Source organism: Garra rufa, chromosome 16, assembly GCF_049309525.1.
Source record: "Garra rufa chromosome 16, GarRuf1.0, whole genome shotgun sequence".
In the NCBI taxonomy this organism is placed as follows: Eukaryota; Metazoa; Chordata; class Actinopteri; order Cypriniformes; family Cyprinidae; genus Garra; species Garra rufa.
In genome coordinates this window covers 33,955,284-33,975,238 of record NC_133376.1, presented here as the reverse complement: position 1 = coordinate 33,975,238, position 19,955 = coordinate 33,955,284, and the positions used below count along the sequence as shown (strand labels likewise).

Below are 19,955 nucleotides of genomic sequence, written 5' to 3'. Positions count from 1 at the left end.
GACATACTTAAGTTTATTAAAATAAAAGCTTTTTAAAAATAGAATTATAATCAACATTTACCCCAAAACCTTTCTCGTAGTTTGTGTCCGGTCATTATATTAATCCAACATCGAAGAATACGGACAATTATTTCTCAAGAAATACTGTAATGTTACCAATATGAGGTGTTCATTTGTCTTGGGAATGAGTATGTAACTTAAATCATAGCGCCAGATGAATGCCTTAACAAACAAACTGAAGATTTTTAACCCATGCTTTAAGTATATACTTTAAAACTCTGTTCTACCATTTCTCTCAATACTATATCTCACAATCATCGATTTTGTTACTGTGGTAATCAGAAATCAGAAAACATAAAAATAGTATGCTTAGCAGACCAAATGCATATCCAGGGATGGAAAGAAAGGATGCATATTCCTTTTGCATTTACTTACCAAATAAAATTGATGTGACCATGGACAACAAAACCAGCCATAAGGGTCAGTTTTTTTTAAGCTGAATATATAAGCTTTCCATTGATGTATGGTTTCTTAGGATAGGACAATATTTGGTTTGAGACTGAGAAAATCGTCTTTAAAGTTGTCCAAATTAAGTTCTTAGCAATGCCTATCACTAAACAAAAATTACATTTTGATATATTTATGGTAGGAAATTTACAAAATATCTTAATGGAACATGATTTTTTACTTAATATCCTAATGATATTTGGCCCATACGATACTTTTGACCCATACAATGTATTACTGTCTATTGCTACAAATATACCTGTGCTACTTAGGACTGGTTTTGTGATCCAAGGTCACATATGTAGCATTAACCAAAACTCAAGTGATGATAAGTGATGTAAAAACCTGTTTCCATCCCAAATTTTCTTTCTAAAAGTGCAAAGAACAGAATGAAGGATCTATAATGCGTAATCTGAACAAAGCAAGGCTGTGGAGAGAACATATAACTGAGATCAGATGTCTACTTAACATTGGCAAAGACTTGACAAGATAAATCTTCTGTGTTGTAGGACTCTATGCGTAACATTGTGAGAACAGCGAGCAAAAACTAAAGGTAGTGGTTAAACAAAGTTCCAGCTCGAAGCCTGTGGGTAGAGATCCTCCAACCATGAACCTTCTTTCTTCTCAGATTCAGTAGCCACAACCGTAAAAGGACTGTAAAGTGCAGTTTCCAACATCAGGCATGTCAATTATGTCCATTGATTTGATACTGTCCCACTCTGTCATATTTTCAGTCCTGACTGCAGTCCACCTTATTTCCATGAACCCAGTAACAGATCTGAGCAAACTTCAATGGAGTGAAGCGAACAGCGACGTTGTAGTCGCGATTCTCACCGTTGATTTCCAGCCACTGGTGGCCTGAGAAGATCCCAATGACCTTGCGCTCCCAGCGCTCTAGTGTATCGTCCCACACGCGTCCATAAACACCAGAGCCACTCGCACCAGGGCGGGCGTCACAATGCTGATAAATCAAATCGTTGGATTCATCCTCCACCGGACAAAAGCGATACACCAGTTCCCCAGGCCGGTCACTATCGAATCCAGAGAAGTGGATGCGTTTACCAGCTAAATTGTCTGAGGTGGGTGCCACAGCCAGCCGCATGTAGGGACGCCGGTGAGGCCAACGCAACTCTAGAAGTGCATAGTCAAAATCCATGCTGACTTCTTGAGGACCTTGAATCCAGCCTTTAGGAACACGTGTGCGTTTCACTCTTACCCAGCGCACCAAAGGTTTCTTTGCGGGAGCCTGACCTGGCCTCGTATTGTTAACAGACGGAGGGATTAGAAAGCCCACGCGGAGCTTCTTCGCTCCCTTGACGTAATCCTTCCCATCATGCACGCAGTGAGCTGCGGTCAGTACATGCTGCTGGGACACCAGAACCCCAGTGCAGCCGGTGGAGATGCGGACGGCAGTGGAGAACGGGTAGTCCAGAAGGAAGTGGTCACCCCGGATGTTAAAGCGCCCATCTGACCCATAGATCTGGCGTTTTAGCCGCTTCCGTCTGAGAGTGGTTACTCTGGGCTGCGTGAAAGGAAGTTCAGTGTCGTTTTCTTCCAGGTCTACAGTGGTTAAAGTTCGCGAGCCGTCGGAATAAAGAGTTTCGAAGGCTAGGTGTTCTTTATCTGTGTCTTCTACTTTGTGGTAGCAGCTCTCGTTGCAGTGAGTAGTGAAGTCTAGCTGAGTTTTGGCGCTGAAGCGGGAGCGGGACAGCGGCAGGGTGGCGTGAGGTATCAGCGAGGGGAGGTGGACTTGGGACTGGTGGCGAGGTTCTCTCACAGAAACCGAGCTGGGCAGGAGGAGAAGGAACAGCAGGCCAATACAGCAAGGATGGGCCAGACCCAATCTCCGATTAGGCACCATGGCTGAGGGGAATGCAACCTAAAAACAAATACAAAAATATATGCAAGCATGAAATAAAATTTAAGATGTCTTTCATTTTGCAGATACAGTTGAAGTCAAAAGTTTACATACACCTTGCGGAATCTGCAAAATGTTAATAATTATGTTGTTAATGCATGTTTTTTTTTTTTTTAGCACTGACCTGATTAAGAAACTTCACATGAAAGACGTTTACATATAGTCCACAAAAGAAAATAGTTGAGTTATGAGTTTACATACACTTCTTCTACAATTAGTAATACTGTGTTGTTACCTGAATGATTCACAGTGTTTTTTTTTTTGTTTGTTTAGTGATAGTTGTTAACGAGTCCCTTGTTTGTCCTGAACATTTAAACTGCCCTCTGTTCTTCAGAAAAGTCCTTCAGGTCCCACAGATTCTTTGGTTTTTCAGCTTTTTTTTTTTTTTTTTGACTATGATTTTGAGATGCATCTTTTCACACTGAGGACAACTGAGGGACTCATATGCAACTATTACAGAAGGTTCAAACGCTCACTGATCACTATGCATTAAGAGCCAGGGGTGAAAACTTTTGAACGGAACGGAGATTTTTCTTATTTTGCCTAAATTTCATATCGTGTTCATTTAGTTCTGCCCTCCAGAAGCTACACAAGACACTTACATGTTGCACAGAAGACAAAATAAGTTGATCTACAAATGAATGCAGTGTGTTTCCTTCTGGAGCATCAGAGTGTTTGAAGCTTTTGTAATAGTTGAATGTGAGTCCCTCAGTTGTTCTCAGTGTGATGAAAAGTTGGATCTCAAAATCATGCAGTCATTGTTGAAAAGGGTTCAAGTACATAAAAATGCTGAAAAACCAAAGAATTTGTGGGACCTGAAGGATTTTTGAAGAACAGTGGGCAGTTTAACTGTTTAGGACAAACAAGGGACTCAATAAAAACTATCACTATTAAAAAAAAAACAGCTGTGGATCATTCAGGTAACAACACAGTATTAAGAATCAAGTGTATGTAAACTTTTAAACAGGGTCTTTTTTTTTTTTTGTAAATTCAACTATTATTATTTTAAACATCTTTAATGTGAAATATCCTATTCAGGTCAGTACTAAAATAACTGACAGATTCTGCAAGGTGTGTGTACATTTTTGACTTTAGATGTATAATGCTAAAGAGTCTTCACTCTTAAAAATAGGGGGTTTATAGGCATTTATGGTTTCATGAAGAACCTTTAAAAAAAGGTTTTTCAGACTATTAAAATATTGCACACTAAGGTCTGGAATACACTACACGACACAATTTCATAGACACTACACAATACATTTACCATCTTTACAAATGATTAACAAACTTCCTGAATACAATAGACTCACACAGAAACCTGCACCTTGTTTCTAGACACGACATGACAAATAATTCGCTACGTCGCATACTGTCCAAATTATTCTTAAACACGGAAGTAAGCCTATGGGTGAGTCTTCTAGTTCATTAGCCGCTATAGGGAAATAATGAGAAGAATAACAACATGCAGTAAACAGTAAAACTGTTTGCAATCCTAAACAGTGTGTTATTAAGATAATACATTAAAATAATATGGTAAGACACACCAATTTGCAATATCAAGCAGTAAAACCAGCAGTTTGTACAGCTAAAAATAGCTGGATGCGGATAAGACCGGATGCCAGACCCATACAATTTACAAATGGCCGCGTTCACTCTTACTTGCAGAAAAAGGCGGATATAGTAAGTGACAAACAGTTCGCGATTATTATTATTATTATTAGAAAAACAGTACTTCTATAGAGTCTCTGAAAAGTAAATTCAGTGAACACTGTATCAGTATCACACGAAGCCACAGGAGAGGAGTTGTGAATAATAGTGAAGCGACGCAACTAACACTGGTAGGTAACGTGACAGTAACATGACAAATGTAACAGCACGTCTGAATTTCATTCATACTACCCATATTCTTGTACTTGTTTAATGGTGGAGACGTTAGTTAAATAAATGTTAAACTAAATACCTACCAGACAGCATGGTATCCTGTTTTAAAATGCACTCAAATATCAAATATGATCTGATATGCTTCAAATTAGATTAAACTTGAATCGAAATCTGAAGACAAGTTCTAACTCTCGACAACTAGCTTTGATTGGGGTAAAAATAAGTTGTATACAATACTTAAGCCTTTAGAAAAAAAAAAGAAGTATTTTAAGGACTTTAGCCTGCTGAAAGATTATTTGGGCAATCACAAATCTTTTTTTTTTTTGCATACTACTTTTATTATCCCTGCTGAAAAAAAACTGCTAAAACCAGCCTAGGCTGGTTGGCTGGTCTTAGCTGGTTTAAGCTGGAAGTAGCAGGTTTTAGCTGGTGGTTTCCCAGCCTGACCAGCTAAGACCAGTGAAAAAGTGGCCAAAACCCCTCTAAAACCAGCCTACTGACCAGCTATGACCAGCCTGGTTTTAGCTGTTTTTTTCACCAGGGATGTCTTGGAATTTTATTATAGCCAAACCATTTTCATTTTATGATCGCCAAATACCAGCCTTGCCTATTCATCTTTAAATTACAGTCTGGTAAAAAAGTATCAATGCACGACGCACATAGTCGTCTATAGACATAGGCGTAATACAAATTTCTTGAATAGTCCTAGTATAAAGGGATGTTATCATCTGCTCCATTCATCATGGACACCCATGTGTGACACCTGGGGAATTCCCTGGACACAACCTGTTTCCCACAACATCCCTTTGTCCTGAAACCCCCCAGTCTCGTCTTTTTTGTTGTCTTTCACATCATGAATGAATGTCCAACCAACCCTACTCACGCCTTGCGTTGTTGTTAAACTCAAGGAAAACAAACTCTGTTTACCTACCCTCACTTTCCCATTGCGGCTGTACAAACCAACAAACTGCAATGCACTTTACGTAAAAGACAATTAGAAGATCCAAATCTATACAAACCTTTTTTGTAATAGGAAAACCGCTTGAAATAAATTGTAACTTATAATATTGTAATCATACGCACAGCCAACAAGAGCAGCAGTGTTTGACCTGTGCGCCACAGTTTTACGCACTCTGTCTGTGACGAGAGAAAACAATACAAAACAGTTTAAAAGAAATCCTCCAGCGGATGATACTTAACTTCAAGCTGTGTTAATAATGACCAAGGATAGTTTAAATCCAAATAACAGATTCCTCTCCTGGAAGTTCACCGGGTATCCCAGTCTCCAGGTTTACTCCCATCTCAGCTGTGAAGGTTTATGCTGGAGTGCGTGACAGGTTCGCCAAAGTCATACACAATCCTTTTAACGTCAGTCTTTCTTCAAATACTGATTCTTTTCAGCAGCCCTTATTTCAACACATCAGACAACATACTTGCCCTCCGTTGAATCGTGTAGTGCAAAACTGAGGTCGTCCAAGCCCAATAACCGAGGCGCAATGTTGCGCCTCCCCGCGTGGTCCTAGTGCCGCCACCGCAGGGATAAAGGCAAAGATGGTGCGTCCAAAAGCAACATCTATGTGTGAACAGTCTGTACTCTGCTTCCTTCAATCGTAATTCTTTAAATGTAACGAGCAACCTGTTTGCTAAAAGCCGGTCTATTCTGGGCATGCCTTGGCACACTTTAAAATATTCTTGCAGGTGTTATTAAGCTGTCTATCAAAGAGGACAGAGTCAAGGCAAGCATGTCTTGAGGATATACATTCCTTCTCACTTAAGTGAAATTACACTACATGTACTATGACACTTAAAGCAAGTGCAAGCACATGTACATGTGTTTAGGTAACTCTTTCAGCTTATTATGACTTCTTAAAACTACCTATAGGTGTAACTAAACGTACCTGTTACGGGTTAAAGGGGTTCAAATGACTGATTGTTCCAGGGTTGGTCTTATAGCAGGACACATTCCAGAAATACTTGGGTGTGTTGCAGTCGTGATGGCGTCTTGAGCCATAGTGCAAGCTTGAATATAACCTTCTGACCTTGATCTTCCTCAAGCACTCACACCACTTGCCCTAACCTGCACGAAATGCTTCGGAAAGCTCTCGGACAAAAGATTTCCACTTGCCTTAATGACTAAACTAAACAGTCTCCAACAATGCAGCTTAAGTCAAAAGTTTACATACACCTTGTAGAATCCGCAAAATGTTCATTATTTTAGCAAATAAGAGGGATCATACAAAATGCAGGTTAATTTTAATTTAGTACTGACCTTAATAATATATTTCACATAAAAAAAAATGTTTAATAGTCCACAAGAGAAAAAATTTGTTGAATTTATAAAAATGACCCTGTTTAAAAGTTTACATACACTTGATTCTTAATACGGTGTTGTTACCTGAATGATCCACTGCTGTTTTTTGTTTGTTTGTTTAGTGATAGTTGTTCACGAGTCCCTTGTTTGTCCTGAACAGTTAAACTGCCTGCTGTTCTTCAGAAAAGTCTCTTAGGTCCCACAAATTCTTTGGTTTTTCTGCATTTTTTTGTATTTGAACCCTTTCCAACAATGAGATCCATCTTTTTACACTGAGAACAACTGAGGGACTCGATGCACTTGGAACCGGGGTTGAAAACTTTTGAACAGAATGAAGATGTGTACATTTACAAGCTACAGAAGATACTTATGTTCTAAAGAGTCCTTCAGTTGTCTTCAGTGTGAAAAAATTGATCTCAAAATCATACAGTCATTGTTAGAAAGGATTCAAATACACAAAAATGCTGAAAAACCAAAGAATTTGTGGGACCTGAAAGACTTTTCTGAAGGACAGCGGCCAGTTTAACTGTTCAGGACAAACAAGGAACTCATGAACAACTGTTACCTAACAAACAAACAAAAAAAACACAGCTGTGGATCATTCAGGTAACAACAAAGTATTAACAATCAAGTGTATGTAAACTTTTGAACAGGGTCATTTTTATAAATTCAACTATTATTTTCTCTTGTGAACTACATGTAAACGTCTTTTATGTGAAATATCTTATTCAGGTCAGTACTAAATAAAAAATAACATGCATTTTGTATGACCCCTCTTATTTTGATAAAATAATTAGCAATTTGCAGATTCTGCTAGTTGTATGTAAACTTTTGACTTTAACTGTATGTATGTGTGCGCGAGAGAGAAAGGGAAAAAAAGGCATTCAATGCCTTTGTTGCTCAAGTGCATGACACAAAGCGTATCAAATCATATCGCTTTTGCTCAACTAAACAAGCCATACAATCATGTGCCAAAGTATGCTAGCCTGCAGCCTCAGAGTAAAAACAATAAAAAAAGATAACTGAGATCAAATTTATCTGGATCAAAAAAATCACATTGTGAGATATAAAGTTGCAATCACTTCATTTATTTTTATTTTGAGGCATCCATACTACAGTTAATGTTAGTGTATTACTCAAATACAAAAGACTTTTTCCACAATACCCCAGGGCTGTTCACTCAACCTGCGGTTTTGCACCAGAATAAGGAATGTTTGAAGTCTTGTAGGGGTTCTGTAAGTCTGTAAATGTCTAATACCATAGGAAAACACTGTTCAGTGATGGTATCATGTACTACATTGAGTGTCACAGTGGGTGAGCGAGATTCTGTTGACGTGTGCTGGCACTGACAATGCGGTTCAAATTGTGTTTCCTGCCCCCTTTCTCCAAGGATTCTTTCAGACACTTCCAGACATATATCTTATTTAACATCACAAGCCACCAGAGACCGAAGTGGATATCATTCTAGCTGACAAGCCACCGATATTTGCTATGCTCTTTCACAGTTAGCGATAAGGGGTTAGGACATTGGAAATGCAGCCTAAAGCTCATTCACTCGACAGGAATCTGCTACCTTGGACAATCCCCAGATCTCTTTACAGTGGGACTCTTGTTCTTGACCTGTCCTGGCTTCATGCCTCGTAGAGGCCGTGAGGAGGGGCCTTTGAAAGTGTGTCCATTCCTCCAAAGCTGGTCTTTTATCACCTCCAGCTCCAGCTCAAGTCCTGTGCCTCTGTGGCCTTTTCTCTATTCAGCAGGCCGTCTATTTTCAGAACAACTGATTCTTGTCTTCTCTTCTTTTTTTTTAGACAAACATAAAAGCCTTTTCTACAGCAGCACTGGATAATTTGCAGTAGGAGAGGCTTTGATGCTCTTAGTTAAAGGGGAAATTCTTCCACTGAAGTCAATGGGTTTCATTTACAGACATATACACAACTGGTATGATTTGATGCTTCAGGTGACTCACTGAAACGCATATTTTGAAGCAGGATATTGTGGCATTTTCAAATTGGTGCCGTTGTGGGCTGACCTACCTCAAATTTCCATTAAAACACTCAAGTCACCAAGCACAAATTAAACTGAGGCTAAGGAAAAACACTTTTCTAGCCACACTACCAGTCAAAAGTTTTTGAACAGTAAGATTTTAAAGAAGTCTCTTCTGCTCACCAAGCCTGCATTTATTTAATCAAAAGCACAGTAAAAACAGTAACATTTTGAAATAATTTTACTATTTAAAACAACTGTTTTCTTTTTGAATACATTTTAAAATGTAATTTATTCCTGTGATTTCAAAACGGAATTTTTAGCTTCACATGATCCTTCAGATATCATTCTAATATTCTGATTTGCTGCTCAAAAAACATGTATTATTATTATTATTATTATTATGTTGCAAACAGCGGAGTATAATTATTTCAGGTTTCTTTGATGAATAGAAAGTTCAGAAAAACAGCGTTTATCTGAAATAGAAATCTTTTGTAACATTATAAATGTCTTTATCACCACTTTTGATCAATGTAATGATGCAGAGCTTTGAAATCACAAGAATAAATTACATTTTAAAATATATTTAAATAGAAAACAGTTATTTAAATAGTAAAAATGATTTCAAAATGTTACTGTTTTTGCTGTACTTTAGATCAAATAAATGCAGAAGAGATTTCTTTAAAAAACATGAACAATCTTACTGTTCAAAAACTTTTGACTGGTACCAAGAGGGTTGCAAAGCGAGACTGGTTACATTAAAAAAATACATTTACTTAAGTGTTTGCATTGGCAGACCGCATCAAAATAGTCTCAAAGTGACTCAAAGTGATTTTATTCAGACTAATGCAACACGACAAGTGAAGCCTGATTCTTCTTCTTTCTTTTTTTTTTTTTTCAGTAAATCAACACATGTGACCACTGAAGGCAATTTCTGAGCTAATGATGGTTATGGAGGTTCTTTTTATTCAAAAACATACAGGGCTTTCTGAGAATTCAGATTCCTGAGGGAAAACTTTTATGAGCTGATTCCTTTAGTCAATAAAACTCTGCATGTCCAGCAAAGCCTGATTTCCGAACAAATAACTCATGAATCAGTTGGAGTAGATTCTCAATTTGAATTGCCAGCGAGATGCAATTAGTGTTATTACCAACACGTTGTTTATATACCGATGTATATTTAAAGATTAAGACGAAATTGAAGGAATTAATGAAAATATATACCACCGACTCTTTTTTTGTTATTTTATTTTCCTGCTAAAACAATCCCAGATCTGTTAAGGAATTGCAGCTGGAACCAGAATCATTCAGTTCTCTATGATTCCCATCTCAATTATAAGTGATTCACAGATAATGTGTATGGGGACAGATGATAGCAGACTTTTTGTATTGGACTGTAAGCTGAGAAGCCACAATAGCTTAAAGAGTATTCAATAACAGTCCTTTTTAAGGGGCCATGCTTTCTTTTCCCAGACCTATTCAGTGGCGCTCCTATTAAATGCCCTGTGAATGTATGTATGAACTCTGTCTTACATACATAGGTGTGGTTAGCGCACAGCTTCAAATCTATTATAGAGTGTAGGACAGAAGTCCCATTCTCTCCCAGTCCGTAATTCCCATTACACTGAGGCTCAGTGTACAGTAGCCATCCAAGCAAATAAGTATTGTTAACAAGATCAGAGACTCCCTCTGTTCCCTTTAATCCATTAATTGACTTTTGGTTTGACACAGCGATTTAGACTCACAACAGCGGAAAAAAGCTTTTCGTAACAATAGTCATTGTACTTGACTCGCTTCCAGAGCACACTGCCAATCAGACTCCAATATGGGGAAAGATGGCACATAATGTGTGCATGCTATTTCTTCAAAAAGATTTTACGTTAAAATGTAAAAAAAAAAGTAAATATCTTTTATAAATGTGCAAAAACCCCAAAATGAAAATTCTGTCATTAATTACCCGTAAGACTTTCGTTCATCTTCGGAACACAAATGAAGATAGTTTTGATGAAAATCCAAGAGCTTTCTGACTCTGCATAGACAACAATGCAATGTTTAAGGCCCAGAAAGGTAGTAAAGACATCATTAAAACAGTCCATGTGACATCAGTGGTTTAACCGTAATTTTATGAAGCTACAAGAATACTTTTTGTGCATAAAGAAAACAAAAAATAATGACTTTATTTAACAATTTCTTCTTTTCCATGTCAGTTTATGAGAGTACCACGATGCATGCATTTTGTGCTGCTGAGACAGGAGGCGTGAGTAAATAATAACATTTATTTTTGGGTGAACTATCCATTTCATATGAGATCATAAAGCTATATGCATTATAAGTATATTATATACTAAAAGTATACACAAAAAATGTTTGGTGTTGGAAAATTGCTCAGAAATTGATAGTAAATTTTACAAATAATTACAAAGAAATAAAACTAAGTAGAAAAACTGAAATAGGACAATCTTGTAAAACAAGATTCTCTGATAATTTTATTTTACAACTTAATTTTTTACAGTAAGACTAACAATTTCACATAAAGGAACAGTTTACCCAAAAATGAATATTTTATGTTTATCTGCCTACCCCCAGGGCATCCAAGATGTAGGTGACTTTGTTTCTTCAGTAGAACACAAACGAAGATTTTTAACTCAAACCCTTGCAGTCTGTCAGTTATATTATGGCAGTCAATGGGACCCACAGCTTTGAGAGTCAAAAAAACAGGTCTTAAGACACGAAACAATTGGTCTGTGCAAGAAACTGAACAGAATTTATATAATTTTTTACCTCTGATCCACCGCAATGTCCAACTGTCCTGAGAGTGTTAACAACAGCCAGTGCATTCAGAAACTGTACAGTTTCTTGCTTTTTTCGTGTGTTAAGACCTCAACGTATCGTCACGAGCCGAAGCGTTTAATTTGTTTAGTTTAATCAGTTTTGTCTGTGTATGTTTTTTTTTATTCTCAAAGCTGTGGATCCCATTGACCGCCATTATATGACTGACAGACTGCAATGGTGTGAGTTAAAAATCTTCATTTGTGTTCTACTAAAGAAACAAAGTCACCTACAACTTGGATGCCCAGGGGGTAAGCAGCTACACATCAAATTTTCATTTTTAGGTAAACTATTCCTTTAAGCAGCTATGGTTATAAAATGCAGCATCTTTACTATCCATATGAGATCAAACCTATGAACCTAAACAATCTACCTTTTTTCAAGGTATCTGCAGGATTTTTTAAATAAAATTAAAGACTTTTTAAGACCTGCAAAAATAAAATGTATAGATGTTTTTCCTGAACACGGAAGTAAGTCTGACTCTTAACTGAAAGAATGCTTTGCATTTCCGGTCTGCATTGTTTCTAGTCAAATTAGGGTATATTCAGAGCTAATAAACTAATGTTAAACCTATTAAAATGTTTTTAAAAAGAACATGGCTCCATAGCGCCATCACTTGGCAATGTCGCAATGACCGTCAGTTGTCAGTGCCTCACTTTAATGAGTGTGTAGATGACACGAAGCAGCGGACGTTAGCTACATTAAAAACAGATGGACGCTATTTGAATGAGTTCCTATGGAAACCGGAACAGAAAAGCATTCAATCTGACGTTAGAATTCGTAATGGCGGCGCTCATCGTTTACTCAGGAAAAACGTCTATAGGTAGGGTAGTGTTTATGGTAACCATATTAAACTGTAAAATTACTGTTAAAACATGATTTACAGTTACTTAGTTCAGGGTTTCATAAAAAAAAAACTTAAAAGTTTTATAAAATGAAAAAAAAAAACCGTAACATTTTAGCCTTTAAACTACTTTTAAAAGTTTAAGTTTAAAAGATGATGAGTCAAAAGTATCAGTTATATTAATTTAAACAACTGACCCTTCGCAAACAGCTTGACTGACAGGCGATCTGACCAATCATAATGCTGAATTCGACATTTTGTCTAACAAAAGAGTGGATTAACTGTGGTGGATTTAAACTTGAAAAATTGTGTGTTAAAATGCAGAATGATGTTGTATATTTCGTGCTTTAAGTAAATAAGACGATCTGTTCACAAAACGGTATTTGTTGTTTGAATTTCTTTAAAAAATGACAACATTTAAAAGCTAAGACGTTATTTCATACTTGAAGTAACCTGCTCTATCTTGTCTGTCTGTGTGTTGTCAGTTTCCTATTAGAGTGTCTTAATTTACTTAAGATTTTTGCAATGTTTACATTAGCGATTTTCTCATGGGTCTGAACAAAAACAGCAAATTAGCTTATTGAAAACAAAAATTCACTCTCTGCCAGGAAATGGCGCTTTCGGAACAGCGGAAATACAGCAATTCGAATTTAAAATATAAAATTAAAATTTCCTGATAATTTAGTCACCCCCATGTCATCCAAGATGTTCATGCCTTTCTTTCTGCAGTTGAAAAGAAATAAGGTTTTTGATGAAAACATTTCAGGATTTTCCTCCATATAGTGGACTTTAATGGTGGCCAATGCAGCTTCAAAGGGCTCTACATGATCCCAGCTGAGGAATAAATGTCTTATCTAGTGAAACAATCTATCATTTTCTAATTAAAAAATGTAATATATTTTTTAACCACAAATCTTGCAGCAGCTCGACTTCACAAATCACGTTGGAAAAGTCACGTATGATATTGTTTTACCTTTACAAAAAAAGGTAAAACAACGACCCTACCCTACCTTTCTGAACAAAGTACACAGACGAAGAATTAAAAAGGCTTGACCTTTCCAACGTGATTACTAATGCCTGAAGTATGGAGAAAAATCCTAAAATGTTTTCCTCAAAAACCTTAATTTCTTTTCAATGGAAGGAAAACATGAACATCTTGGATGACATGGAGGTGAGTAAATTATCAGGACATTTGAATTCTGGAGTGAACTAATCCTTTATGACCTTTTATGGCATTAAATTTGATACAACTAAATTTAAGGACCTACAGAAACCGTTTTTTGGCTCTTTTTTTTTTTAATCATCCAGCTTTTTTAATTGGACCTCATTAATGTGTCATACACCAGACTAGATCCTTGACTGTCCTTTGAGTCTTCTACTGTTCTCTGTTCCCCTTCAATGGGTCTTCAACTTTCCACAACACAGCTGTCCAACCTGGACTCCGACCACTACTGTGCTTCACAGTTTCTTCTTTCTTCTTCTCTAACCTCTTCTGACAAACTCTATCTCTCGCTCTCTCATTCTGTACTCCCCCTCCTCATCTCGCAGGCTTGTTCTCCCCAGGAGCTCCTGAGGGGTATAAATGCAGCTCTGCTTCCCCACAGTATGAGCTCATTCCCAACTTGGCAGCCCGGAGGAGTGAGCGGAAAATTGACACGAAAACACATCATTTGCAAAAACAAGCCGAGGAATGCAGAACAAAATACTCTTATCGCAAAAACATTGTAACTGGCTCCAAGCACCGGGTTGCTCTGTTTTGCTGAAATAAAACATTATTAATAATGACTTCTCCTAATCCTTGAACAACTTTGTAACGATAAGCCGCTATCACGTTTAAGATCTCCGTCATAGCAATGAGATTCATTTTTGGTCATTAGAAAAGTAATTCAAGATAATTACTATCGTACTGAGAACAACGTTTCTTAATTTGATTAATTTGTCTATTTAGGAACAAAAACCAGGAAAGAGCAACTCCACTGTGCTGACTTAGTGGAAATGAAGGCATTACCATACTGGAAAATGATTGTTCTCATGGTAAGATATTAAGCCAAGAAAAAGAGACATGTTGCTGAACCAACCTGTAGTCTGCAGTAGGAATGTCTTGCTTCTTGGAGTCTTACATAAATGTTTCTTTTTCCCATTACAGTAGCTCTGGAACAAAAAACACATTTCACCGACCACTTAAAGCAATAGCTTACTTGAAAATGAACATTTTGTCATCATTTACTCTCCTTTATGTCATTCCATCCTGTATTAAGAAATATATTAGGCAGAGTGTAAAATCTGCTCTTTTTCATTACAACACAAGTGGACGACCATTTAAAGTGCCAACAGTGCTTTTTGTTAAATATTTTTTGTCCACATCACTTTACACTCCATACACCATTAGAAAGCAAAAACAGAATTGTCACAACTTCGTAAATGTATTAAGAATAAAACAACTGAAATGAGTTCATTGCATAAGTATTCATACCCTTAACTCAGTAGTTTGCTGAAGCACCTTTACAGTCTTAACAGATGCACATTTTCAGGTTTCACCAGAAAAAAAAAAACAATTGCGTTCAAGCCCAGGCTCTGGTTGGGCCACTCAAGGACATTCACAGAGTTGTCTATAAGCCACTCTTGCTGTGTGCTTAGGGTCATTGTCCTGTTGGAAGTAGGGCTGGGCAAAAAATCGATATAATCGATTTATCGATTTTGTAGTTTAAAACGATTTTTATTTTGCAAACTCGAGTTTTTTTGCCACAATAGTTTTTTCTGACTTTTCCGCGTTTCGTCTTGTGCGTTACCGTAGCGCGATATGAGCCAGCCCCCGCCCAGCGTAACAGTCAAAACAACTTTCCAACGTGTAGCAGAGAACTACTTCCAAAGAAAAGCACAGGTAAGGGGCCATTCACATGTCGCGCCTAAAAACGCGTGGAAAACGCTTTCTTCCTTGTCAACAAAGCGCTCGGGCGCTTGTGCTCCGGAAGCGTCTGCCGTTTCTAAGCAACCATCAGCTGCGCTCTAGCTCCAAGCTGCGGTGCGCTTGCTGAATTCTGAAAAGTTGAGATGTTTTTATCTCGATGCGGAGCGGACGCGCCTGGAAAAAACGAACGCGTCGCACCGCACGCGTCGCTTCCATTATGCGCGCGCAAGCCGCGCGTCTACATTTAAAATAACGAATTTGAGCGCGTAAAAGACGCTACATGTGAACGGCCCGCAGCAGACAAAACACAGACGAAGCCTTGCTGCAAAATGTTTCAAGGCTGTTGCTACTAGAATCAGCAGTACAACAAATCTTTTCCAGCACCTGAGGAATAAACATCCCGAAGAATGGGAGAAGTGCAGCCGGAATACGGCTCCTCTAGCACACCTGCTAAAAAGCAAACTACACTTCCTGAGAGCTTTACAAACTGTGCGCCTTATGATAAGAACGGAGCGCGATGGAAAGCGATTACAGAGGCGATCTTGTTTTATATTGCCACAGACATGTTGCCAATTTATTCTGTCGAAAAGCAAGGCTTTAATCACATGCTGAAAGTATTAGATGCACAATGTTTCAGAGATCTAACAAGCACGTGTTTTGTTGTTATAGATAAAAGTTTACATTTGTTCACTCTTTGAGCAGGCTATATGGCTGCCACAGGCAAGTTTCATTTTTTATATTCACACTATACTGAGAAGAGTTTATTTTTTTAATTGTAATGTTATGTTACAAAATGTGTAATTATCTGATTTCTTTAACAGAAAATGTAAGCTACTGTGAAGTTGTTGCACTTTTGCTTAAACCTGGGTTAAAGCTTGAAATTGTTGAATGACAGAGCCTCATTTACTTTTTGTTTTGGGATTCTATGCATTTTATCTCTTGAGGACAATCATAGCAATAAAGTTGCACTTTTGACACTATATCTAATGTCTACAGTCATTTTTTAAGTGCATTGGGGAAAAAAAAATCGAAAATCGAATCGAAACTCGAATTTTTCTTTAAAAATCGAAGATTTTTTTTTTAGGCAAAATCGCCCAGCCCTAGTTGGAAGGTGAAGATTCTGCCCAGTCTGAGGTTCTGAATGCTCTGGACTGGGTTCTCATTAAAGCTATTTCAGTATTTTGGTGCATTGAGCTTTTCTTCTACTCTGACGAGTCCATCAGTCCCTGCCGCTGAAAAACAGCCCCACAGCATGAGGCTGCTACCAGCACACTTTACTTTTGATATGGTACTCTGCAGGTGATGAGCAGTGCTTGGTTTCCTCCATACATAATGCTTGGAACTGAGGTTCATCAGACCACAGAATCCTGTTTCTCACAATCTGAGGATCCTTTTGGAGCTTTTGTGCAAATTCCAAGTGTGTTTTCATGTGTCTTCACTGAGGAGAGGATTGAGTCTTGCCATACCACCATAAAGCCCAGATAGGTGGAGTGTTGCAGTGATTTTTGTTTTTCTGTAAGCTTCTCACATCTGCATATGTGATCATGGAGCTCAACTAGAGTGACCATCAGGTTCTTGGTCACTAGTCTCCATCAATTGCTTAGTTTGACCAGGAGGCCAGCTCTAGGAAAAGTCCTAGTTGTTTCAAACTTCTTCCATTAAGGGTAACGGAGACTACATGCTTCTCTGAATCTTCAATGCCACAACATTTTTTCTGAACTCTTCCCCAGATGTGTGGCTTGATGCAATCCTGTTTCTAAACTCAACAGGCAGTTACAGGCAGGGCTTGGTTTTTCGCTCTGATATGCATTTTTTTTTAGCTGTTTAACCTTTTAAGATGTGCCTTTTCAAATCAATTGAATTTGCAACAGGTTAACTTCACTCAACATCTACAAGCAATATGAATGCTCCTGAGCTAAATTTCAACTGTCCCAGATGAGGGTATGAATACTTATGAAATGTGTAGATTGATGCGGAAAAAAAAGTAATTTAAAGCAGTTTAACATAAGGCAGCAACATAACAAAATGTGAAAAAAAATGAAGGGGTATGAATATAATCTTCAAAAATGATAAAAAGCACCTTTAAAGTATTATAAAATTTGTTCAGATGGCTAGTACACTACATAAGTCAAAATATTTTATTGGCTATACAACAAAAGCCAATGAGAGCCAACAGATGGTTTTTTTGGACTCCATTGACAGTTCAAAATATCTTCTTTTGTGTTCTGCAGAAAGGTCATACAAGTTTGAAATGATGTAAGAGTACGTCAATTATCATTTTTGATTTTCATGTTCATTCACTGATAATCTGTCCATCCACTGAACATCCCCAAATTTAATTTCCAGTAGATATAATATATTAAAATTTACCAAATATACAATAGACAACTGTTGCGTATACTACAGCATGCATACCTGAAAACAAACAAACACATGGTTATTAATGATGGAAAAAAAACTATTTCAACTAAAGATTAAAGAGATAGTTCGCCCAAAAATAAAAATTCTGTCATTAATTACTCACCCTCATGTCTTTCCAAACCCGTAAGAGATCGTTCATCTTCTGAAGACAAATTAAGATATTTGTGATGAAATCCGAGAGCTTTCTGACCCTGCATAGACAGCAACACAACAATGTTCAAGGGTTCAAAGCACTAATGTCACATGGACTATTTTAACAATGTCCTTACTAGCTTTCTGGGCCTTGAACATGTCAGTTGCGTTACGGTCTATGCAGAAAGCTCTTGGATTTTATCAAAAATATCTTAATTTGTGTTCTGAAAATGAACGAAGGAAATGAGAAATTAATAACAGAACTTTAATTTTTTGGGGTGAACTATCCCTTTAAGATTCATCCACATCTGAGAGGAGTTGAGTAAATGATTTGGTCATGTTGGAGATTCCCAGCAGTGCTCTGAGTGTGAACAGTCATAATGCCAGGACTGGCAGACAGAGACAGCTGTAGAGAGTCTGATGTGTGACTGCTTTGCAGATGTTACCACAGGCACACTCCAACACTCATCTGGACGCCTGACCTCGTGTAAGGACTCCCATAGTAATGGCCACTTTAAAGATCCCATATTGTCAAAATCAAAATTTCCTGGCTTTTTTCATGATAACTACCATATGAGTTTCAAAACAGTCAATCCACAGTAAACTGCACACAGGCTGCTTAAAGTAGCTGTTCTTTTTCACGAGCCGCTGTGACTTCCGCAAAGATGTGACGTCCGATCTACTCAGTCACCGCCTTTAGTCACCACCACGAACACCAATCACGTCCCACGCTCCTTTTGTCAAACCCAGACAATATCGTGTCCATAACATTGCTAAGCAACAACAACACGAAAACAAGTAGAGAAAACGCTATTCAGTTGATAGATGTCGAAACTACATCATTGCACAGGCTTCAGTACAACGTGAATATAAGAGACCAGAGGCACGTCAACTTCAGCCTCTTTCACACAGCGATTCTGGTAAATACACGCATATTGTGTCCCATGATTTGTTCCGGAGTTGTTTGATTTGGTTCATTCACAGTTGTTTTCCGGAATCTGTGCGTGCTTTACACACAACCCATAAAGACAGTGGTAGTTACCTGTGGTTGGCCTGGCTGTGCGTCACTCAGGAAACAACAGGCCAATCAGAAGAGAGGCTCATGAATATTAATTAGATGGGCCAAAATCGACCTGTTTTTGACAGAGCTCCTAAAAAAGGAGCTGTAAAAATATATTGAGATGGATTTTGGGACTTATACCGCAAATATATATTCTTAAGGACATTAACAACTAAAATAAACCTGAAGAAATGTGTACAATATGGGACCTTTAAAGCGCTCCACATCCGCACGAATGTGCGCTGTTTTTCAAGCCATTCTGAACAAGAACATTTATATACGCCATAAATATTGCACTGCAAACTGAGAGGTTTTATATCAGCACAGTGAGCTGATTAGAGAAAGGGCTTCCCAAACAGCTGAGCAAATAGAAAATTCAGCCGTAATCATGGCAGATTAATGCACATATTTGGGATAATAGTCCTCCACTTTGGAGCTTTGGGTTCATTTATGGTTCAGACCATGAGAAGGAGAAGGAGGGAGGATTATGGGAGAAAGAGAACGAAAGAATATAAATGAATCTCAGTCTGTCGCACTCTGAGCCAATTTCAGTTCACTCAGTTGCCCAGAGCAATATCTAAAAGAGACATAATTCAGTCACACAGAACTTAAAACAAATGTACGAAATGACACTCCCACTTGGAATAAAATGCCTGCAAATGCCTGTTAAACGTTAAACCAAATGAAAAGTCTTCACATGTAAAGAGTCTTCTGCTTTCCTGACCACATACCTTGAACAGAAACTGATAACATATTGAAAAGCAATCAATTGGCCTTACTGCTTTAACACTGAGCTATTGTGGCCATGTAGGGGAAGACAGACGAAAATCAAGCTGTCTAAACCTGTGTTCAGTTATGACAGACAAACGATTGCAGAAAAAACACAAGCTAAAAAACAGAGAGAAAAATCTGCTTGGAGGCCCTCTATAAACAGTCCCAAATATTTACGGTGGACCTCACGGTGAACCGCTTAGCACTGCTTCTTTGGCTCTCACACATGTATTTGCTTTGTAAGCACAGGTGATTGTCAAACACTGACTGCCAGGATCACTGGCAGTTTATCAAAAAATAAATATTTTTTCATTACTTACTCATATTGTTCTAAACCTATATGCTGCTGTTATTTATTAATATATATATATATATATATATATATATATA

The 19,955-nt window shown here is 37.8% G+C and overlaps 1 protein-coding gene across 1 annotated transcript; it reads right to left on the bottom strand.

Moving 5' to 3' along the window:
* Positions 1–5,889, bottom strand: prss23 (serine protease 23). The gene is made up of 2 exons (XM_073820973.1): positions 5,507–5,889; positions 1–2,386 (listed from the first exon to the last, which is right to left on the bottom strand). Exon 2 carries the CDS (start codon positions 2,366–2,368, stop codon positions 1,238–1,240), a length of 1,131 nt encoding a protein of 376 aa, XP_073677074.1. The 5' UTR covers positions 2,369–2,386; positions 5,507–5,889; the 3' UTR covers positions 1–1,237.
* Between the last annotated feature and the right edge of the window lie 14,066 nt (positions 5,890–19,955).